Source organism: Chroicocephalus ridibundus, chromosome 3 (assembly GCF_963924245.1).
Source record: "Chroicocephalus ridibundus chromosome 3, bChrRid1.1, whole genome shotgun sequence".
Taxonomy (NCBI): domain Eukaryota; kingdom Metazoa; phylum Chordata; class Aves; order Charadriiformes; family Laridae; genus Chroicocephalus; species Chroicocephalus ridibundus.
The window spans coordinates 80,255,718-80,280,001 of NC_086286.1; the positions used below are offsets into that span (position 1 = coordinate 80,255,718).

General features: G+C 36.6%; 1 protein-coding gene across 4 annotated transcripts in view; it reads left to right on the forward strand.

Annotated features, from left to right (window-relative positions):
• The window catches only part of ATG5 (autophagy related 5), an 81,115-nt gene that overhangs the window by 12,306 nt on the left and 44,525 nt on the right, over nt 1–24,284 (forward strand). For all 4 annotated transcript variants that reach the window (XM_063329857.1, XM_063329858.1, XM_063329856.1 and 1 more), the window contains 3 exons: nt 2,829–2,907; nt 8,748–8,910; nt 22,480–22,574. In XM_063329857.1, coding sequence (XP_063185927.1) covers nt 2,829–2,907; nt 8,748–8,910; nt 22,480–22,574 — 337 coding nt within the window. The remainder of the gene's footprint in view (nt 1–2,828; nt 2,908–8,747; nt 8,911–22,479; nt 22,575–24,284) is intronic.

Sequence of the window (24,284 nt, forward strand, 5' to 3'; positions counted from 1 at the left end):
ACCAGCTCGTGTGGTCACTTTCTGCCCTGGGTTCAGAAAGAAATTGTTAGAAAAGTAGTAATTTTCCTTATTGTCCATCTGTCACTTTCAAAAGGATTTTAGGTACTTAATGTGGTGTTTTCCAGGACTTTTCTCGCGCTCTGAAACCACCTTCTGTGAAACAATACAAGCAGTAATAAATAGAAAATGACTGGAAGTCGAGATGCTGTTACACTTTTATAGGTTGAAAGTCTTCAACCTATAAAAAAAAAAAACAAACAAACAAAAAAAAGATTTGTGGTCTCTTAGAGATTTTCTCTTTGGTATTTCTCTCATTATTTCCTTGGAGAAAGTTCTGCACAGTCTGCCTGTCATTGGCTCCCACTCTACTTAAGACCAGTTTGATTTCAACAATCCAATAATATTCTTTCAAAATAATACCTTTCTAGGCTGGACGTTTCCTTTAACTGTTTCTCTTTTTTTTCTCTTTTCTTTTCAGGAGGGCAAATCTTTAAAGGCTCTCTTGGGGTTTTGATTTTTTTTTTTTTTCATTCTTTTGGTTACTGTAGGTTCTAGAGGGCATTTGTATATTTCTTTAATTGCAATGCCTATTTTTCAAATAGAAATTCAGAAACAGCATTGCAGCAGTACCACTGGAAACAAGATCTTTAGTGAGAGAATACTGTCTCATAGCACAAGGTAGATATATGCTTAAGAATGTAGTGAGGGAATGTTGGGGGGAGTTATTCCATGTACAGAATGACAAATCCTATTTTCTTCTCAACTTCTCTCTTGTGCCTCCCATAATTCTCTATCCTGGTTAAGACACCAGGTTTTATTATGAAGGAAATATTAAGAATAGCTTTAGTATTGTTATATGGAGTGCTGTTGTTCCCAGACTCTTAAAAAATGCTTGTAACTATATCTCAAAAGTAAGTGAAATATAGCATTATGTACAGGCATCACTTATGACTTCTGTTGGCTTCAGATTAAATGCCAGTGTGAGAGAACTGGAATTTGAAGCAGGCCATGTCTTATATCTCAGGATTGCTTCACTCTTGTTGTGACCTTTACTCTTAATGGAAGGCTGCACTTCTGAATAGAAAAATATTTCGCTCATGGTCCACTGTCTTCATTAATCTCATGTGTTCTGCTATGGAACAAAATTAATTTAGGGCTGGCCTCTTTCAAAATAAAAACCAAATATCAACTGTGCAAAGTACAAGGATTTTACTGAACAAAGCTTGAGTACACGAACTTTTTGTAATCTGCAGTGCCTAGAAAACATAGAGGTAGGCCAAGAACTGATGCTTTTCTCTCTTTTTTTTTTTTTATAACTATATATTTTGTTGTGTATAAATCGAAAGTAACTGAAAGTCATTGTTAGTGTTCATCTAACTATCAAAGGAAATCTGATTTTTTTGTTACTTAGTTCATCTGGAAAACCACTTCTTCGTTGAACTCTTGCTGAGTTCCTGTTGAAGTACTGAAGACATGATTGGCAGTTAGTAATAAAAAGTATTAGTGGTAAAAACTTGAGTATTAGCAATGAATCAGGATAAATCCGGATATGCATTATCTGCATTCTTTATTCCCTTTGTCAGGAAAACAAGTTCTAGATATTTTCTTGATATTTCCCCCTGTTGTTCCTTTTAAGAAGTTACAAATGCAATAGGTACGTTCAAGAATTGTAGTACTGTTCTGGTTTTTTTTATTTTGCTGTCGTGAAGTGACTTTGTATTAGCTTTGGCGTTAGCTGACCCGTAGAGGGTGCTAACGCACTGCTGTGTGAGAGTTCAGCGGGTCAGGAAGCTGGCGTGGCACAGGTGCTCTTAGAGCAATGCTCTCGGTTATCACGCTCTGGACTTTCAGAGCTTCTGTACGTGCTTGGCTCCGTGTCCTGTGATCAGTCACATTTAATTCAGTGAAGCTACTGAGTTTACAGTTAAGTATGTGTTTATCCCTCTGCAGGATGGAAAGCTAGTAAGGCTCTTTTAGTTAAGATTTTTGAAAGATAAGAGAATGGAGGTTGGTATGCTGAATGCAAAAACTTTTTTTTTTAATCAAAAATCTTGCCAGTGTCTGCCTGTGAGAAAACTGCAGAAAGATCTTTTTTAGAATGCATGTGGAGGTTTTGTGTATGTGATATATATTCCTTATATTGCTGCAGGCTGTATCTTCTAATGAATTTAAAGGAGACAAAGCTATAAGACAGAAGTGACTATTTGGAGGAAGCAGCTTCTTTGTGTAACTCCTTTAATCCAGAATACCACTGAAATACAAAACTCCAATTAACCTTTTTCTCTTCCATTCTTTTTCCATTCTTTTTCATTTGATAGTAAAGATACAGAGTTCCTCTTGATCTATCCTCTTTCAGCCCTTTTACAGATATGTAATTTTTTACTTTACTACTTATTCTTCACAATGACATCAGGCAGGTGGGAGAGGGAAGAGATGTTAAGGAGCATGGTACAAACCCATGGCATTTAAATATCTGAAAGCACGTATACTTTTCTGTCAGACCAGCTATTCCTACCATTATCAAGCTTTTTAACTAAAAATCCTGTTTTGAAAGATTCCACAGAACAACTTATGCTGTTGCAAAACCAGCAGTGTTTTGTGGGCACAGCTGGTTTAGGTGTTGAACATGTAAATTCCAGACTTGATTCTGCCAGAAACCATCAGTCATTTATACCTGCCTGTATAACTTTTCTGAATAAGCAATAATGAATGTTAATTGTGGGAGTCAAACAGCTTATTTTTTTCATGTAAATGCAGGTATGTTAACTGTTACGTGTAAAATTAAATACACAGTGTTTATCTTAATTTAATATCTCTTTAATTTTTAGGCATTACCCAATTGGTTTGCTGTTTGATCTCCATGCATCAAATACAGCCCTTCCTTGGAGCATCACAGTGCATTTCAAGGTAAAACTGAAGTACACCTTTAGTTCAGAACAAGTGAGCTTGGGATTATATGACATTTGGAAGCTAGGAAAAGGTTTCATAATTGTTTTAGAAATAAGTGAATTGTGTGACTTGAAGGGCGAATCTTCATTATTCAGGCATCATCTAAAGTTTTTTGTAAATCTGCATGAGATTGTATGTGCTTTCAAATTACCTTCCTTTGAAAATGATTTTGTTATAATCTGAAAATCCAAAATTGTTCTTCAAGAGAAAGTTATGAGACTTATGTCGGGGCAGTTGAGTGGGTACAAGGAAAGAACTTTCTGTAATAATTTTAATTCAGTCAGCCTGAGTTGACTGAAGATTGGGCAGATTGAGAAGTGCTCATCCTTTTAGGCACATTAACATGGATATGAGATACTGTAGAAATCCTTGAAGTCAGGGTGTGCTGTTGTACCTTATGTGGGTCCCCTGTAGAGAACTGAGTGAAATGGGTTTGGTCTTGTGACAGCTTAGTCACAGGAGAGACATTATTTTGATTACACATTGTAAAACCATTAGGTGTGACTTCATAGCACTACTGATCTTTGCTCAGAAGAGCATTTGTGCAGGGTTAGCTTTGGTGCAGGATTCTTTTATACTCTGAAATGTATTGAGATGGTAATCCCAGGTACGTTTGGAAGTCAAAATCACAAGTAGAAATCATGGTATTTAACTTTAATTTCTGTATTATAAAAGAAACAATGCAACAGGAAAACTGATCCAAAAGAAAACGCTAGGTTAATAGGCTTGACTTTAGTGCGTGGGATTTGAGATGAAATGAAAAGCATACTGGAAAGCAGTTGTGTTGAACATTTTAATTCAAACAGTTCTTCTCTTTAAGGTGTTTTAGAAAAGGTCTTGATAGCAGTAGTTGTCTAATTTTTTTTGGAAGTGTGCACTGAAATCGTATGTTCTTATGATATGTATTCCCACATGTTGAAACTTTTAAAGTGATTGACTGAATGAATGAATCTGAAGATGGGGATGTTTTTGAAACCACTGAAGTGTGATTGCTACACTTCTGTCTGATATGTGTCAGAGAGCTGGGATGAAGAAACTTCCAGTGTTTTGAAGAAACTGTAGGGCGTCTAGTTTCATAAATCATGATTTAATTGTTATACATTCTGAGAGCTCTGGGAGATTAACAGTGGCAGTGTGTGGATGTTGCCATTCCAAAGTAGAGCCATCTTGAGAAATAAGTTGCAGCACCACGGTGCTTCTCAATTTCATGTAGTAATGTAAACTGACTTTAATGTCTTTATATTGCTGCTTGCCAAAAGATCATCTAATTTAGCTTTGTCTCAAAGGCATACATTAAAGATCAGCAGAAGTATTTTACTGCTAAGGCAGTATTATTTTAAAAGCCAATGTAATTTAGTTTTTAAAAATACAACACCTTGGATTAAGCACCTGCTTAATCTCTCTTCCTGTTTTTGATGTAATCTGAAAGTTTATTTAAATAAACCCCTCTTGATCCTTAAAGGCAAAACATAACTGAAGTATATCAAAGTACATCAAAATACTGGAAATTTTTTCACATGTTAACAGTTTCTTATAGCTAAATAGTTTAGGTGTGGGATTCCTGCCTGGATTATTCCTTTCATTTGTGTGTAGTTATTCTTGAAAGAGCTATAATTTTTATTTGGCTTAATTGAACAGTGTTAGATTTTTCTGGGGTTTAACTTTTGCTGTCATGACTTTCTCATTTCTTTTACCAAAGCATGTGGTCAACAACAAATATCTCAAACATCTGTAAGGAGTGTGTTTTAACTATTTTTCCCCGATCAGTTTTCTTTGTTTAAAGTTAAAAACATTAAAAGTTTTAATTCTGTTCAGCAGAAGTTTGAAAGTTGACAGAAACTTGTAATTGTCATCCTGTGTTATGTATGCAGACTAAATAATAAACGTGCTTATTGCTTGCTTTAAAGAAACAGTTTATTCATTTGTATTTTTGGTATGCAATAAAATAGCATGCATTTATATCTCTAGTAAACTTGAAATACAGTTGCCTCAAATAGTCATAGAAGGACGAGCTTGAACAGAATACTAAGGTCTGAGACTCAGGAGAAGCCATAGTCTGGGAAGTTGCGTTTGTTACTCAGGTGTGGCTTTATGGGGAGGAGGGAAACTCTGTCCCTTCCTGTTAAATTCACCTCATGCTACTCTGCGGCGTGCTTAGCACCATTCATGTTCTCAGCATGGTAACCAACTCTCCAGATTTTGGGCAGTAGATAGGAGGTGGTGAACTGCTCTGGAAATGGTAGTGCTCTTTATTGGAGGAGATGAAATCGGGTGTGCTGGGGAAAGGCTAATATTTTCCCTCTGCTGAAGCCTGCTGATGCCTGTCTCTCCACCCATGACCTGATGTAGAGAAGGAGAGACTACACCTGTTCTTCTATAACAGCTGTTGTCTTGGTTTTCTTAGCAAGAAAATTGGGTTAGGTGGAGTGAAAAGGAAGTGCTTTTCCATGTACATGGATACATGGATAAATTGTGTAACTTCTAAGAGAGGTTGTGGAAGGCAGAAGTATGAATGAGGGTTTTGTTTGTTTTTTTTAAATTAATCTTTTTGGGAAAAAAAGACCACTGCTGGTAACTAAACACAAATATATGGATACTCCCCCTGCCACTGGATATGTTCCTTATGGTTCTTAATGCCCTATTATTGGTATAATTTTCTGTACATGTAGCCTAATGCAACTAGACTGTCACAGTATAAACAGGTGTTTTGTGAACTTGAACTGATAGATAAATATGGGTGGAAAGGAGGTATGAAACCAGATTGTTGAAATTGCCTACCGTGTTTTTGGAACAGTTTTATGCGAGAGGTCATTTCGTGCTCTTGTCTGTACAGATTATACCTACTCCTTTATGACCAAATTTATGCTGCAAGTGTCTACTGGTATGTGAAACACAACCAGTACTACTTGAGCTTTCTAAGAAAATCAGAGTCAACCCTTAATTACTTTTCTTTCAAAGATACAGAACATGGAGGGAGTAAGGCATCGCCAATAACAGTACTTGAATTAAAGCTGCTTATGGGGTCTGTTAACACTTTCTGCAAATCTCATACTTGTATAGCCAGGGGTGACTACCAGCTTGTTTACAGTTGTCTCTTTCTTCAGGGAACAGAAAAAAGTTATGTATGTTTGATCACTATTTCCTCAAGTAGAATTTAAAACAAACAAGCAAAAAACCCCCAAGCATATGTGTTCTATATTTAAGTATAAAACTTATTATTCTGTGCCTAGCTTATAAATCAGTGGGGATGCCATACTTTCTGTTGGTAGTCTCATGTAGGTGAAACTGTTTCATGTGCTTCTTGCAGACATGCAGCAGTGTTGTCTCCTAGGTTATCACTTTGATGTTTAGGTTTTTCAGCTTCTACTCACGGCACTGCATAGAAATGTGTCAGTCTTTTTCTTCTAAAAAGAAGAGTAAACAGCACTGAGATTGTAGGAGTGTTTTTCAGTCTGCCACAGTGTTATCCCTTAGAAGCTGGGAAAACTAATCACACCACACCTTTGTACTACTGTGGTTAGATTCTTTCCGCTAGCTTTGACCAATTTTGAATATCTCCTTGGTACTCTGCAGACCGCACTGTGTATGTTCTCTGGAACACATCCCCAGGGAGTGACATTCCCTGTAATTTGGAATTAATTTAGAGAAAGTCAGGAGGGAGATGCCTACCTGTAGAAACACAGGAATGTCCAAAAAAAAGACCCTGCAGCTCAACGTTTAGACATTTGTGTAACAAAACTGTCATTTTCATAAGTTTAGCTAAAACTTCAGCTTTTAACTGTGAAGTCAGTTTCTAGGTTCCTATATTACTTGGCATTAGGTACATTCCACTGTTTCATCTGTTTTTGAGGGATGCCAGTGTCTCACTTTGAATTCTTGCATGTAAAGAACTTTTTTGATCTCGAAGTATGCTATTTCTGACTGTTCTTTTCTTCTGGATAGGTTACCAGACTTTACTTTTTTATTTGAGCAAGTAAGTTAAACTTCTAAAAGTATTTTACAGGCCTATGCAGATGTCAGCTGGCAAGTAACAATCCCAGTAATGTTTTCCATTCATCTCGGGCCCAATTATGCTGAGACACTCGGCTTTGGATGGGAGAAAGGGAGTGAGGCCCACTCTAGAAGGAGCGCTTTCCTTTCTGTTCTGTCCTCTTTAATGTCTTTATACTTGTCCATCCTCAGATGACAAACAAGCTTTGTCTCTGTCCTTAGATTTCTAGTGAGCTGCACATATATCAGTCCTATGTAACAATAGCATTTGCTTTGTGAGTCCAACACCAAACTCATGTATACTTTAGTGAAAAAGGTATTAGCAGTCTTCTCTTCCCCTTCTACTCCTGTTTTTGGAAGATACTCATCCTTTGGATCCACAGTTTCCAGAGTCTGGGTTTACTGTCATAAGGAGAGATCACTACATGAAATTCCATGATTTAATTTCCAACTCTTTTCAATAACCTAATGAAGAGGGAACTATCATTCTTGTCCTCAGAATTTCCTTCAGGTAAGGCAATCCCCAGCTCCCTTTCATATTGCCAGCTGTGTAGCAGTTCTTGGATGCTTTGAGTTCCTGTAGTTTGAAGCAGTCTTCACTATTTTTCTTGGTTTTATGTGGAGGAGGAAAGGTATGGGGTTTTCCAGCATTATATTGCTCCTACTGTGACATGTTAACTATGTTGTAAAAGCCTTTGAAAAATATCCCTTTATATGTACTTGTGTTTCCAAAGTGGTTTTGACAGTCCCTCACAAAAGCTTTTTTAAATAGCAGATTTGTAATGGGTTAAGAGGAAAGGTCCTCTTGTAGAATAACAGATGAGAATTGTTATGAAGGAGAGTACTAATGATGCCCCTCTGGTTTGGCTCTGGGGGTTTGCACTGTTCAGCATGGTCATAAGCAACTGTGAAAAGAAGATGAATAAGGAGAGGATAAAATATGCTGGGTTTTTAAACCTTTGAAAACTAAAGACAATTAATTTGTGATAATGAATGCTTGTATTCTTGTAAGACGGCAAGTGATACTAAGTGTTGATAAAAGAAAAATTAGAGGAAGAACAACTCTAACCTATACAGTGCTGAACTTCTGATCAGTTAATTTCCAAATAAATCTTTTTGCACTTGAGCAAGATTTGCTACTATAATTCCTTAATAAACGAAATAGGAATAGTAGTTGTCACTTACTGAGGTGAAGAAAGTTACCTGAGGAGTAGTCACTGTGCATCTGCAATGCTGAATGCAGCGTGCCAACTCTAACCAGATAAAAGGGTTTTATTTGGAGTGGAATTGAGTCACACAAGCTAGTAGTAGGCATGTGTATTAGGTAAAGTTGGAGTTTACAGGGATTTCCAGTAAGTTTGAGAAAAACGTTTGTAAATGGCATATATGCCATAGTTCATATATGCTATAGTGGGTGATGATACTTGGAGGAAACATTTTTCAAAGGCCTGCATAGAAATGGGTGCTAAACTGCCACTGAGAGTGAATAGGAATTGGGTCACTTGCTTTTCCCCCTTTTCTCCTCGTCATTGCCAGAGAATTGAACACCTGTTTGAAAACATGTTAAAACTCTTCATTTCCTGAATTTTGGGCCTAAATACATTCACTGATGTATTTAAATGTACTTATCAAGTTGAGTTTGAGTGATTTAGAGTAATTTCTGATTTTTACAGAAAATTGTTCAACTTCTATTTTTGCTGGCGTGTTTTTCACTGCAAAATCTTTCTTGTCAGCAGAGTGAGAGAATGGTTGTTACCTTCTATAAGGTGTGTGATGCATTTATTTCTCTTGATCTTTTTTCTTTGTAGAATTTTCCAGAAAAGGATCTTCTACACTGCCATTCTAAGGATGTGATTGAAGCTCATTTTATGGCTTGCATAAAAGAAGCAGATGCTTTAAAGCACAAAAGCCAAGTCATCAATGAGATGCAAAAAAAGGATCATAAGCAACTGTGGATGGGATTACAGAATGGTAAATACAGTCCATCGAGTATTAATTGTATTTAGGTCTAGTATGCTAAGAAATAACTTCTTCAAATTTTAGTCATGGGACGGGATATAAAATCATAGAATCATAGGGTTGGAAGGGACCTCTGGAGATGTCATTGTTCTGCAGAATTTCAGTCTAATATCATGGAAAAGATAGATCTATTTATTTATTTATTTTAAAGTCACCATTTATGTGATAATTCAAATGTAGCTTGAGTTATTCAAGGAACTAAATTGGGTCATGACTCTATTTTAACAAACCAAAACTAGCAACAAAACAAAATAAACAGATAAATTTTGTCTTGTGTACTTCTATGCAACTGATGGTCTTTATCTGGGAGACACCTGGGGGGTAAGTGTTGTTTAGTATTAATGATCTTGGACTGTAAAGTAAAAAAAGGTTGCCTCCTCTAGTTAATGCTTAAGGGAAAAGATACAGGTAAACTTCCAAAAAAGGTTGCCCAGTAGATGAATAATTTTACTTTTCCCTCTGCCAAATTTTATTTATTTATTGCTGATACTACCCTGGCTTTCAGAAAGATTTCTACATAAATAAGTATTGACTTGAAAAAGTCAGCAAAATAATTGAGAACAGGATGTTCTAAAATAAGTAGTGTTCTTACTTTGCACAGATGGCACGAATCTATACTGCAGTACAAAATATAACTTCTGTTTTTGAAGGAGTTTTTTGAAAGAGTGTCTCCTCTTTCTTATCATGGTTCTTAGAGACCTGCAAGTCGAAAAGCTTTGTAAGTATTTCAGAAGTGGCTATCTGAAATGTGTCGTAACGGCCACTTTCAATGTGTTTTCCTCATCTCCTGAGCTGTCACTTATATTATTACTGGTAAATTTATTTTACGGAAGTGTAAGCATGAAGATCTTTATTCTGTGTTGAGATACAAAATACTAAACACTTTAGAATTAACATCTTCCCATATGTTTATAAGGAAAATTAAATGAAACAGGAGAAGCTTTGAATGCAAGAAGACTTGAGGCATGTGTTTGCTCTAGGCAGTGGGGTTCCGTATTGGTTCAGGTTTAATGTGTGTATCTAGCGAGTGTGTGGGTTTTCTAATTATTTTTTTTTTTTGTTGCTTAGTGGTACTGCCTTTCACATTAAAGGTACTCCTGTAATAATTTTGAAGATTGAGTGCTTATTAGAAACTCTGGTTTCTATTATTTATTTAATGGGGGGAGAGTTAGAAATCGAGGGTTTATCTTAATTTGCCATTTGAGTGGTAAGATCTTGAGGGATGCTGTACATATGTGCAAAACCTATCAAATAAGAAATTGCACTTTATCTGGTTCAGTTCAAAGTACTTCTTGAGAGATTCTGTTTTGTATAGATATTAGTCAGCAAACTGACTGACAATGTATTCACTTTTGTGAATTGGCAGTAGATGAGTTCTGGTCCAGTGGAGGCCAGAATCGGTATAGAAATAGATGTTTCCTTAAAGCTTACATTGTTACAAGTCAATTTAAATTGCAATTTCAATAATTCTGTGGGAAAAAAAAAGTATTCTGCTGTAATAGTATTTGTCTTGCAAGCAGTTTGGTTCGGGAAAAGCGAAATGCTATGTCACCATAATTTTGTCTTCTATTTCAAGAATTATTAGCTTTCTTGCAAAAAGGAAATCCTGTCACTTAGTCCTGGTGCTCGTGTTCCCAGCAGTGCACTTCATGGCCTCTTTTTGTTAATGCTTTTTAAAACTAAAACTAAAAGACCTCTAACATGAGCTATGAGTATAATGACTTGTAATAATGACAGAAGAGTTGACTACACAATGAAATGGTGTAAATTAAGGTTCTTTTTTTGAACAGAAATTATAGAACCTTGATACCCTCAATATGTAAGGTAAGAGAACAGATATGCAGTGGTTTTTTTCCGTGCTCATCTTAGGCTCTGTCTTTTAGTTGATTATTTGTCTAAGAGTATCTTCAGTTGTAGGGAAACCAGAATTTTACTGTCTTGCTTTATAATATTAAGAAGAGAGGTTGCCTAGCAAGGATGATTTCAAGAAGGTTTCACTGTACTTAAAGAGAAATTGCACCTGTGGAATCTGACACCTAAATGAGAAGTTTAAACAATCTTTTAAATACTTTCAAATGCTAATTTTAATTTCTCAGCTCTTCATAAAAGAGAAACAAGAAAAACTTGTGAAACCAAGAAAACTCTTTTTAAGCATGTTGTATCTTTCAGTATGTTTTTATAGGCTTTCGTTTGAGATGTATTAATTTTAAACCTCTTTGAAACAGAATAAATGACCACAAAAAAGAAAAGAAAGTAGCATTTGTGATAACTGCCTTGTAAGTAATGATGCATCTGCAGTCTTTTTTTTCTTTTGCGAAACTTCAAATAATTTTCTTCAGTTGTTAAATATAGGAAGTGTTATTTGTTTAACAAGTGATAGCAATACTTACAGGATATCTATTAAATTTAGGATTTTTGAAAAAAAAAATCCAGTTTTGCTTGCTTGGAGAAATGTAGCTACCAATTAAAGTGTAATTTGGTATAAATGTTTCTGCTAAAAAGGAAGTTCTTAAACAGATATCATGAGAAACTTTTCAGTTTTAGGGGAAGAGCTGTAACAGTGAATTTGTGGCAAAATTCTGTGCTGGTAACAGCTGGTAGGTATTCATAACAACCTTTACATCCCTCCTCCCACCATTTTTGGTTTTGTGTTAATCTGGTACCAAATCAGGAAGGTAAACATACTTTTCTGTCTATTGTTTCTGCTGTGGTTTTGCTTGTTCTTCAGACTTCAGTTAGCCAATTTATGTCCATAAACCAGGTATTAGCTAGAACACTACTTTGGGATGGGTATGTCTGTGTTGCCCTAGTTTTGACCAGCATCGTGGATGTCTGATTGTGGTAGGGAAGCAATAAAGACAGGCTGTATAGCTATACTGACCTCTGTTCCTTTGTAAGAATTGTTAAAATTCTTTGGTTGGAATTAATGGAAAATGTTACTACTGTTCTTAGTTTAATAGCGTTATGGCCATTTTTATCATGGATAAAGAGGTTTTTCAAGTGGGTGGCTTTTTTTCTTCTTGCCTTTTGTGTGGAAAAATAAAGGCTTTCAGCTTTGAAACCTTAAGACTCTGGCCCTAGTGATGACTCGGGATCAAACAAATGAAATCTCAACTGTTTTTAGGGGGAAAGCTATATTTTTCGCATGGTTCAAAGAATTAATATCTATAACTTCAGTATATAATGGTTCTGATAAAGGAGGGGTTTTATATTCAACACAGATGCTTTTCATCAGTTGTGGAGAGATATAAGCAACCATACCCTGAAATTTTCACAGGCATCCTTTATAACCGGTGGAGACTAGTCTTGGTATTTCTGATACATGAGTGGGGGAAATACACAGTAAAAACTCATGGCTGTTTTTAAGGCTTCTTTATATATTATAAAATATAATGAAGTCATTATTTTACTGAAAATATTACGGAAAAAGAATGTAATGCTCATTCATACTGTAGGGCTTACCAAAAGTTAAGTGGCCGTATTGAATTGTTCTCATTAAAGGAGAAAAGTCAGAATCTGCAATATTTTTATCTTTTAGTGCATGTGATCTATTTCTTGTCTTACTGACAGAATCAGGACTGTCTTTTCTTGCATTTTTTTCTAAAACATATCTAAACCAGTGCTGGACTTTTGAGGGGCAGAAGTCATGTTTTTTCTGTGTTACCACATTTCTGTTTAGAAATGTTTGAACTGCTAAAAAGAAAGTCACACGTTATCAGCATCTCTCTTGTGCTGTGTACACATGTCCCACTCAGGTTTTGTATGTATGTTTCTCCTCTTTGTAGAGGACTGATGGGAGCAATGCTGTTCTTTACATCAGTTTGAGATGATGAGCATGCTTTGGTAGCTGAACAAATTTCTAATCTCAACTGGACATTTGAAACTTAAATTAGGCAATATGTACTTAGAAAATCTTCAGGAATTTAACAGGAGAACGAATGAACAAACAATCCGTCAGTTTTTTTTAAATTACAAAGCCATCTTTTTTTTCTTTCTCCCTGTATGGCTACCAGAATGGTAATATTTTTCCATATTCTATCTGTAGAAAAAGATTAAACAATTCTTTTGAGCTTTGAAAATGGGTGTATTGGCTAAAAGCGGATTAAAAAAAAAAAAGCTGGTGGTTAAAAATTTCTGGAAACGCATCAAGTTTTCTTATAACTGGTGTCAATACCTGCTTATTCTGCAGTTAAGATAGCATGGTGTACACCGAACATTGGAGTTGCTGATATTATGGAACCCAAGGGATACAGTGCAGACAGATTCAAATACCTCTGCACCATGTCAGCCCAGTGCTGTTTTGGTGCTGAGCTGGGGCTGGATTCAGAGAGGCTGGACCTGCAGAATGACTTACATGCATCAGAGCAGGCCTTCCCAGCGATTTCTTTTGGTGGTGGTGTTTTTTGATTTGGGGTTTGATTGGTTGTGGGTTTTTTCCTGGTGATGGATCGTGACCTAGACTTCGGGGTTAGTTCTGCAGTGTTTACTGGCTTGTTAACCTTTCTGCACAAATGATTAAACTAATGCTCCACCCCAATGGGTACGGTATCATGATTCTAAACTCTTACCCCCCCGAAACTGGCTTTTGCCTTGTTACTCTTCCGTGCTGGCCCGGTGCCTGCTTGCATAGCTGCACTTTGTCGCAGTGCAAAGGTGGGGAATCGATGGCACCCTGAATTCCTCCCCTTGGCTTTCTCTGCTCTGCTCTCAACAAGGGGGCAGAACAGAGCTGTTTTGTTCATGAGGCCAGTGGGAATCGGTGGGTCTCAATGGTCTCATGAACTGCACAAAGGCAGAAAAGGGAGGAAAGCAAAAGGTAACCCAGCACTCAAAATGTTGCTTTATACTGAAGTCTCTACCATGAGAGGAGGTTGTCTAATAATAGGTACCTAGAGATAGAAATGCTTTCTAGTGTTTTCACCATGTTCTGGTAGACATCCATGTGTCTAACGAAAGCTGTGAAACCCTGAGGGGGCAAGCTTGGAGGTATCTGCATCTTTGGCACAGGTAATCTGCCAACCATGTAGCCTACTCATATACATTGGAGAGTATGAATTTATATACCTGTTGCAGTTTCAAGGGCTTTATGTTTTGTCCTCTTTTTGACTCTCTCTTCCCCCTGTAACATTACCATTTCTGCAGAAAAATAGACACCTTCCAGACTTCCTGCTGAAGCAGGTGTGCCTTTCATCTTCAACCCAAATCACAAATAGACTGGTTCTCTACCTTCACTGTGCCTGTCTTCTGTAGATCTTTTTCAGATATTTGATAGACTTAGATTCAGATTGAGAGAATCTTTGACTGTATTTCTCTAAACGTATTTTACTTAGGTGTAAGTGATGCAGAACCTCTGGTTTTTTACCACCTCCTGCTTTCGTTCTTCCCTTCCCCCTCCAAATATGTCATTTCCTGAAAGACATGTAAGGTCTAACTAAATTTCAGAGTAAACTATCTCTAAAAAATGGATAAATTTTTAAAATTAAATTTCTTCAGTTGCTGAGGTTTTTTTACTTTGTAATTTGAAATGCTCCTAAGTTACTTTCTGCTAGTAAACTCCTGAATTTCACAAATGTATTAATATGAAGGTTCCTTAACTTTTAAGAAAAGCTGTATTTTAGACAAAGCATACTACAGGGAAAGCAAAGTAGGTTAGTCCGTTATATGGGGATGTGCTGCTCTACTTTCACGTATGTAAACAGAGCATAATCAGAGGCAAAGAAGGTATTAAAATATCCAGGCTATCTAGACTTGGAGCAGAGAACTGAAGGATGGGTAAAACTGTCAGGACTCCTTTTCTCTTTGACTTACTCAGGGAAGTCTGTAACAAGCCCTGCTGCTCTATTCCTACACAACCTGTGGGTTATGTGTTTCAAAAATGGGTTACAGTTACACATTTTTGTTTAATAGTCATCAGAGCTTTCTTTTCAGCTTAAGTGATAATACCTGCTGAGATCACCTGCTTTTATGCTACACAGAAAGCTTAAATTTGGTAGGATGTATGCATTTTCATATTTGAATAAAGGAAAGAAAGTCTGTCTTGATGATTTTTTTTTTTTCCCTTGAACCTTTTCCAGATAAATTGATGACCTAGAAATAATGGGAGGTGGTGTTAAGGAAATGGTGTACTTAAAGTGAAACTTGTTTCGTGAGTACGTTTAGTAAGTGAAAAAAAGGTTGGTAAGGTATGGTTTCCTTATGTATATTGAAATAAAACAGGGGGGAAAGGCCTTTTTATATCTGACAGATAGTCTGAAGAGGGAAATGCTGCTTTGTCATACAGTTTTCAAAATGTCCTACTTAAGCAATATGCTTTGTTTCTTTATCTTCAGATAAAATTAATGGACATAAAAACTATATAAAAGCTATAAAAACTAATGGATAAATTACAGCGTAAAAATAAATGTGTTAAATACACTGATCTCAAATAGTATTAGGGGAGATATACCCCCTTTTTTCATTAATTGCATCTATAGCTCAATTTCTAGTGTGGCTTATGAATTAATATTTTTTTTTTAAACTAGAATTTACAGCTAACTGTACACAAGGAAGTTTCTCCTAGTTGTTCTCTGTTTGTAAACACTGCTGTTGGAAACTTGTTATAGTGCGTATAGGCAAGCAGAGTTTGACTTATTCATTTACACAATAATAGTACTAAAAAGGGAGTGACAGACCTAGGTAGCCAACCTTGAAGCCCATAGCACTGTACTTGACTATTATTAGTACTTGAGCTAGTTAGCATGATGTTTACTTTTGTGGTGATTCCATGTGTTATTTAGCATGGGCAGGCCAAGTGGTAAAGCATATTTGTTTTTTACTTTCAAATTTTACAGTCTGTACTTTCCTGTGGTATTATATAGTAACATGCCAGCAGAATGCGAATTTGGAGGGTATGTAAGATTAACAGGCACATCATGTGGTGGATGTATTTCAGGTAATGACTGTTGTGTAATTACAAGGCAAAATTATGACTACTTCAGATATGTACCTTCATGTTGAATACTGTTACATTGCTATCTATGACGTGAAGAATATTTCCACATATTTCTATAGCAAGCTTCTGTCACTTACATTAAGTGAAAACAGTTCTGAGGTCTTGTCTCTCTGCATCTGATAGTTACTTTTGCCTGAAGATAGTCTGAAAAGACTAGTAAACTTGAGTGCCCTCTTCAGTTGTGGATTTGTATTATAGACTATGATCTGTCAAAATACCCAAGTAATCTAAGTGTTTAATAGTGAGAACATTTTAACTGTGGATGGTAGCAATGTGTAAAGTAGAAAAGAATAAAAAAAATAAAGTTACATTTTAATGGTGCCATACTAGTATTTCAAACTGTGTTCTCAAAAGGCTGGCACTGAACTGTAGTAGTCAGCGAGAGTCAAATATGTATGACAATCATAATTATCTAAGTTTTTATTATACAAGAATAAGAACAATGAGTTTAGATGGCCTAAAGTCATTTAGAGACAGGTCTCTAAATATCTGAGAAATGAAAGTAACCAGCTGTAAATATTGTTTCTGAATAGCATGGTACAGTTAGTTTTGAAGTGTTTAAAATTTTTATCTTTTCATCAACAAAGCTGCTTCATGCTTGAGGCATACCACACAAAATTTAACCTTCTATAAAATTGGTTAAAATTGCTCAACAGTCAGCAGAACTATGTCTGCATGTAGAGTCTTAGTCTTCTTGGAAACAATGTGGAAGTAGAATTGATACTAAATTTTGAGAAGACTCCTTTCTGGCTTGAGCAGTTAAAATGCCATGCTTGTTAGAGCATGAGTCAGTAGAAAATATACTTGCTTTAATGTTAAGAAAATATACTTTGTATCCTTGACTTGCATCTGTAGCTGTCTGTACAGTACAGTTTATTTGTTTATATGTATACCACTGATTAAACCCTCAGTGAGTTTGGTTATGACCAAAAGAAGTAGTTGGAGGGAGTGTTTGACACACTGGAGGGCAGATCTGCTGTTCAGAGGGACCATGACGAGCTGGAGGCCACCAGGAGCCTTCTGAAGCTTGCAGATCCAAGTGCAAAGTCTTGCACCGGGGCAGGAAAAATCCCATACATCAGGGCAGGCTAGGGACTGATTGGGAAGCAGCTTTGTGGAACTGGGTAATTGTGAACAACAAGCTGAACACGTCTGTTGTGTGGTGTTGCAGAAATGAAGATTAACCAGGGAGCTGCTTTAGCCCTTGTGCCCCCCAGAACATAGCCAGATGGTGAGTAATTATTTCCCTTGGCTCAGCACTTGTAAAGCTGTGCAGGGAATGCTGTGTCCTCTTTGGCACCCCAGGACAAAAGAAATGTTGGCAAACAGAATAGAGCCTAGCAGAGTGCTGCTAGGATGATTAGGGGCTGGAGCATATGCTGTAGTAGAAGAGAGTGGGGGAACTGCCTTGTTTAGCCTGAAGACGAGGAGGCTGAAGATGGATTTAATAGCGGCTTCCCACTACCTAAAAGGAAGGCTTGTAGAACAGATGAAGTCAGACTCCTCAAACATGCCTCCATTGGCAGTGGAGTTGGGCAATTACAAAGGAAAATGGTTACAAGTTGCAGCAGGAGGAAGTCTGATGGGATATTAGGGTGGAGGGAGTGAAAGTGGTTGAGTGGAAACCCATGGAGACAGTCAAAACTTGACTGGGCAAGGCCTTGAGCAAACTCAATTAACTTTGTGTAGGCAGCTCTTTTGGGGGGGCAGGAGCTTTTATTCCAAAGCTTGACCTCCAAAGGCACTTCCAATCTAATGGTTCTGATACATCAGTTGGAGAGTCTTTGGTGTCTTAGTTAATGCCATGGTTGGTTCTGCCCAAGTACTTCTAGCTGTGCATCGTTTCTATGGTTCATATAGTTATTAGACAGTGGTGAACCCCTAAGAGTAGACAAAAGTTTTACCTTTTTTTAAACTCAAGGATTGGACATGTTTTTATGCAAGCTGCAAATGGGTATAGCTTGCGTAGAGCTAGAGATACAATTCAATTCCAAGGATTTTTTTTTTAAAATTTATACTACTAGATGGCTTTAAGAAGAAACTGTGAATAGTCCAGACAAAAAAATTGTGCGTATATGCTACCCTGAGGGCTACACCTGTTTCTTCACTTTTTTGACTTTCTAAAAAGATATTGGAAGGTAAAAGCCCTCAATTACCTTTTTTCCTTTTTAAATTTAAACAATCTTTCCCTCATTTTTGCATTAATTCTTCCTGTTGTTTAAACCTTCTCCACAGTCTTCTTGAAATATATCCAGTTCTGGAGTCAGTACTCTGATAACAGTTGCATCAGTGTCAAATACAGAAACAAAAGAATTCCTTATTATTAAGATATTCTATTGATAAGGTTTAAGATTAGGGTGAGGCTTTTTAGTTCTTTTGCCCACTGTTCTACAGTGGGAACTCCATTTTAACTGGCCATATGCTGTGACCACTGTGACTTATGGCAAGTTACTTGTAGATACAATTTCTTGTTCTGTAATAATTGCCCATATTCTTTCTGTATGCTGATTTAAAGCTATGCTGCATTGAAATGCATATGTTGATTGCAAGCACTCGAGCAGTGCCCTTTACCCTCTCAGTGATCCATCCTGGTTACCATTTTTGTAGAGTCAGGTGGGTGGAAGAGAAGCATCTGACATCAAGATCCATGCAAAATTACAAGTTCTTTGAAGCGTGACAGCACTTGAGTTTCAGAGAACGGCTATAAGACACTAGCACGACAAAACCTAATGTTTCTGGTTGTCTGAAGAATATTGTCCTCGGGTCTCAGCCTGAGAAAGAGGTGCAGCCTTCAAAATTTCATCCTGGACAAACCTTTAGTTAACACTGCTTAGTAGTGAAAAGTTCAGCAGTTACTGTCTATTAACAACAAACTATGACTGGACTTAACAACAACTTGTTAATATAACAGTTATAAATTTGGATTAATTTCAATGATTGCTAAAATTTGTGTACTGAGATTATTGTTAGGGATGACATTAAGTCTTTGTAGTTATACCAACTCAAACTATATATGTAAATAGATATTTTCAAAGCTCTCCTTAAATTCTGTGCATCTCTGTACTACTGAAGGCTATTGTTTGTCTGGTGTTTGGGCATTCAGTGACTGCATTTCTAATAACTGAATATTTATAAATACAAGTGACTTAGCTGATAGATTTTTACTTTTTTTTTCAACTGTCTCTATCCTCCATTATTTCATTATTAACTTTCTGATCTTTGACATAAAATACAGAGAGAAAAGTTTTTATATTTCACTTTAGACAGAGGTATATAACAACCATCCTCTCGTGTTTAAGAAACATGATTAGTAAAGTCATCTGAAACTTTTATACTGTCACTAATCTCACTTCTGTTCAAATCTTATTGCCATTACTTTAAATATTGTTATTCAGATATGAACATCTGCCTTCTGCAAGTACTGTTTTTTGCTAATACAGAAACTCTTTAACACATTGGTCAAGCACTTTCTTAAAAACAGATGGATTGTGGAAAACAAAAGTAATCAGATTTGACTGTTACGGGAGTTTAGATATCATGTAGACTGCATAAGCTTTTCACGAGGGAGGGAGATGAGTGTGTAAAGTGGTTTTGCTGACAGAGAACTCTTCCTTGTTTACTGGCTTGATGAAAACTCAGTTTTGTTTTGATTGTCAAACTTCCGGCCAGCACCTTCTGTCTGTAAGTCCTGTCTAGCCAAAGCACTAATTAGTTCTTATAGCTCATCATAGCATTAATAGCTTCCTTAATTCTGTTTTGCATAAATAGGAGGTACTGGCACACACAAATGGGAGAAGGATGAATCCTTTCACTTGTATTTTCAAGGGGATTGGGGGAGGAGGGGAAGTGTTGTCTGGTGTTGGGTTTTTTTGTTTAAGCTTTGAGTCTTAAGGGTTCTGCAAAAGCAGTTATTTTTGGATTTTGTATGTTGGAGCTTTTGGATTCTGGCATTCAGCCAATGCTCCTAATGCTAATAAAAGCTCTTGACAGGTCATATATATCAGTATGCAAACTGGATAGCCTTTTCCTGCTGCTTGCTTTAAAAATCTGTGTTAATTTTCTTGCACACAACCTAACTTCCTGTAGTAAAAATATTGGATCTGTGGAATGATGTTTGGAGGGCAGTAATACAAGGTTATGAGAATTAATTAGCTTAGATGTCTTCAGACAGTGCTGTACTGTGGAGACGTGTCTTAACATGTCTGACCCCATTATGTCTAGCTAATTTACTAGAAAGTTTTTCATTCCCCGTGATACCAGGTGGATTGACAGAACGTACTTGATTACAAAATGCAACAAGTTCATCATTCAACTGTTGCAGACTTATTGCTGTTATGTTTGGAAACTACGAAACTATTAGAAACTTAAACATCTTGATAGAACAATAGACTGTCTTGAGTATTGTCTGAGTGTTCAGAGAATAATCTGAGAAGTATAAATTGGCAAATTTACCTGCCTTAAATAAGATTACCTGCATGATTTGGGAGGTGAGGAAGATGGAATGAAGAATAGAAGTAAGTTAACTGTACATTACCACTGTTTAACTTTTTTTGTCCTTCAAAGATTACTGGTTTGCCATGGATGCCGCAAGGGACAATGTACTTAAATTCCTACCATAAGTCTGTTATTTGTTCAGAATTTCTTGTTCTTCTGATCCATAAGATGTGTTGCTCATCTCTGTTGAATTTTGAGGACAGTAAGCTGTTTACCCAACTTCCCTAGTTACTGTAATATGAGCATTAAAAAAGTAAATGAAGTTAATCTTTGTTTTATTTTTGTTCAGGTAGGACGTCTCCAAATATGTAGATTCCTTGTTTAAGAGTCCGGTGAAGCTCGCTAGCTTCAGTAGATCTTGATTGTTTTGTTTTGTGTATCACCGTAATTAATAGTTTCATCAGCTGAGTTCATAGTCAGGTGGTAATTGAAGTATAAATCGATTGATGCCTGTCCACACAATCTGTAGCAAAAGCTGTAAGCCCTTCTCAACGCTGTCGCCAAGGATGAGGGAAATATGCTACATCTTTTAATGCAGTTGTTCTTTGTGTCAGACATTGCAAAAGCAAACCTCTGACTCCATAGGCTGGGGTTCCCAAATGCAGGCTTGCTTGGGCACAGTCAGCTCCAGGGCCATCACTGTCCCTGCCACCGGCAGAGCCTCCTAGCGGGTGAGCTGTGGGGGGAGCACCCTGTGTCCAGGCAGCTCTTAGCATGACGGTGCTGACCACAGCTCAGGTAAGCGCTTATCAGGAAGTGCTTGCTGCTAATCAGGAAACAAGGGTGTGGAAGTGCTTTCTGAGATAAGTATCAGGAAACGCTCCTACCGAATACCTGGCAGGAGCTTGTTTACTGTTTCTTGGAAATTCCTGCAATGTGTTGTAAACCCTGCAATATGTATTAACTATGTCCTTTAGCACACTGACGGGCATCTGTGCTGTACATCGGAGTGAAGCAAATCTTTTAATTTTCTGCAATTCCTTTAATTGTTACTAGCTGTTTTGGAAGTGGGAAGAACCTTTGTTGGGCAAATAGATTTCTGAATTTTACTTTGCATTGGGGGGGCTGAATTCTGCAACAGTTATACTGCCAGGCTTCTTGAGGCTTGGCTAAACATTGTGCTGAGGAGAGAAAGTTGGAGACTGTGTGTTCCTTCTGAAGAAACATCTGCTGTGTTTGGTGTCTTGAAGAGTTAGGGCCTGTAAGAAAATGCATCCCTTGCTCTTCCTTTTCTAAAGCTGCCTTCTCCAGTAAGGCTCGCGGCAGCTTTGTTCATCTTAGCTTTTCATGTTCCTTTCTGTCACTTTTGGTATTGGTTGTTTGCTTGATTTGAATAATTGATTTGCAGGTATAAAAACCTTTACTGCTCTAGACCTATGCTGTCCTTAATACATTTTAAGTGCAATAAACTGTTCAGTTCTTGTGTAATGTCTGAACAGGATGAAATGGTGTGCTGCCTTGGGCTACTTTACTAAACCCAGTTACTTGGATAACGTTAACAAAAATGTGTTTCAAACATACATATTTTCTGCTTATATCATAAACTGTTGCCGATTATTTTAAGATTTACATATCCAAATGTAAACCCCTCAAGAAGTTTTTCTACTGCTTTAGTTTCTCTTTACACCTATTGATCATCTATAGTTAAGAACAACTAGATGTCTTTAACAAACTGTGAGACAGTGTGGACCAGTAGCAGCAGAGAGTGGGAGAAAGAATCACTGTTAATCGAGGTAGTGAAATCCATAATTTGTGGCCCAATATTTCCCTAACAGTGGGAGATACAATATGAATTCCAGTTGCTTTCTCTTTCAGTTCAATAAGCTGCTGCATCAGTTTTTTCATAGGAGAATGCAGATGACTTACCTTTGGCTTCAGGCTAAGTAGGGAAGAGAAATGGGGGGAAAATAAATTCATACAGGTCATGCTTCTGTAAAAAAAAGTTTTCATGTTGTTCCAATTGTCTCATTTACCTCTTTTATCAAAAAAACCCCTCATGTTATTAATATTAACAAAATCTGATTTTACCTTTACAGATAAATTTGAGCAGTTTTGGGCAATAAATCGAAAACTCATGGAGTATCCTCCAGAAGATAGTGGATTTCGATACATCCCATTTAGAATTTATCAGGTAGGAGACAATGAAATAAAACCACTTTTACCAGACTCTTCCACTGAGATGTCATCTATCATAATCTGTTTTCAGAATCATACATTCCCTTTTCTAACATTATGATAAAATTCTATGTTCATCTTTCCTGGACACTTGAGTTGTATGAATTAGCAAAGACAAAACAGACTGTATTTATGCTAATAGGTAATTGCCATTCATTGTGTTGTGTGTAATACTTGACAATGTGCTGAGGCTGGTATAGATGATGTTTGTTTGTTTTAAAAAAGTTAATTCTGTCATTAAAAATAACTGCTAACTATGAAGACTGCTTTGGATGCAAAATGCCCTCTGAAAGGTCAAACGTTTCAGGAGCAACACTTTTCTTTCAGCCACTGTGTACGCTTCTTTTCTTGTTGGCATAAGGTGAAAGTAATGGCATAGGTCTTGCATCTAGTTCTTACCTTTGTCTTCTAATTGTATGTTTTACAATACAAAACTGGCTTTGAATATTTTTTTCTGATTTAATATACCAGTGCTCTGTTTTTCTCAGCAGTTTATTTGGAAACATACTTGGAATCCTACAATTTTTCTATGTCCTCTTAGTTTTTATAGCATTAAGGTCATGATGAAGTTTGGAATTAAGTATGGTTAAAAACTTATACAGAATTCATGTAGCCTCTCAGTAAATTAAACCGTTCTGCTCTGTTTCGTCTTTGAAATACTTTCATCTGTTCGTATTTAAGTTTTGCACCAGTAACTATCAAAAAAGTCCTTTATTCATAGTACTGAATAGTCTGATACTATTTTATATCAGGTTTTAATGACTATACAAACCTATACAATCTTGCAATGGGACTGAAGTAACTTTTAATGTTAAATATGAGACATTTACCATCATAGTGAAACCTTAGATTGAGAACGGAAGTCAGTTATTTTGTCAAAGATCATAGCAGATGGCAAGGTTTGTACGAGTATCAAAAAGTTTGTATCAGGAAAAGTAGTTCACTCACAGCATTTTGTTTGTTTGGTAAAAGCTGTTTGTTTGTTTATTCACTAATAAGTGATGGTTTTTGAAGTCTTTTAATAGAAATCATGTAAATGGGCTTGGGAAGTGAAGGTTTTGCTGTCTGAATAAGGTATAGACCTTTAAGCCACGAGGGAAATTTTCCATAATACCACATGATTTCATGCTAGTCAAGCTTTTAAAACAGAAAGAACAACAACAAAAAACCAACCAAACAAAAAAAAAACCCAAAGAAAAAATCTAATTCAGTAATGTCTATCCCTTTAACCAGTAGTACTTATCTTTATAAGTACACTATCTTTTCAATTGGAAACCCTTACTTACTGTAGTTTAAACACAAAATAACTAACTAAGATTAGAAGACCAAACACAAATACAGATGATGCTGAGACAGCCTTTAAGAAGGTTGGTGTATATTATTTTCAGTAATGCTGCTCTTAATATTTCTAAATATTTTTAGTATTGTTCCCCTTTTTTAAAAAAGTGGATGCAGGTGTTTCTAGCTTTTTTTGTTTAGTTTGTTGGTTTGTGCACTGATTACTGCTCATCATAAAAGTCTATGTTTTTAAAGGAATCTTCAGAAAGTGTTAAAAAGGGTGAGATTATGATTTGATTCGAGAAAGGAGTTAATTCCCATAGTTTTAACATAATCTTACAGTACTTAGTGACAGACTTGCATGTGCTGAAGTAACTGATTCAAAAGT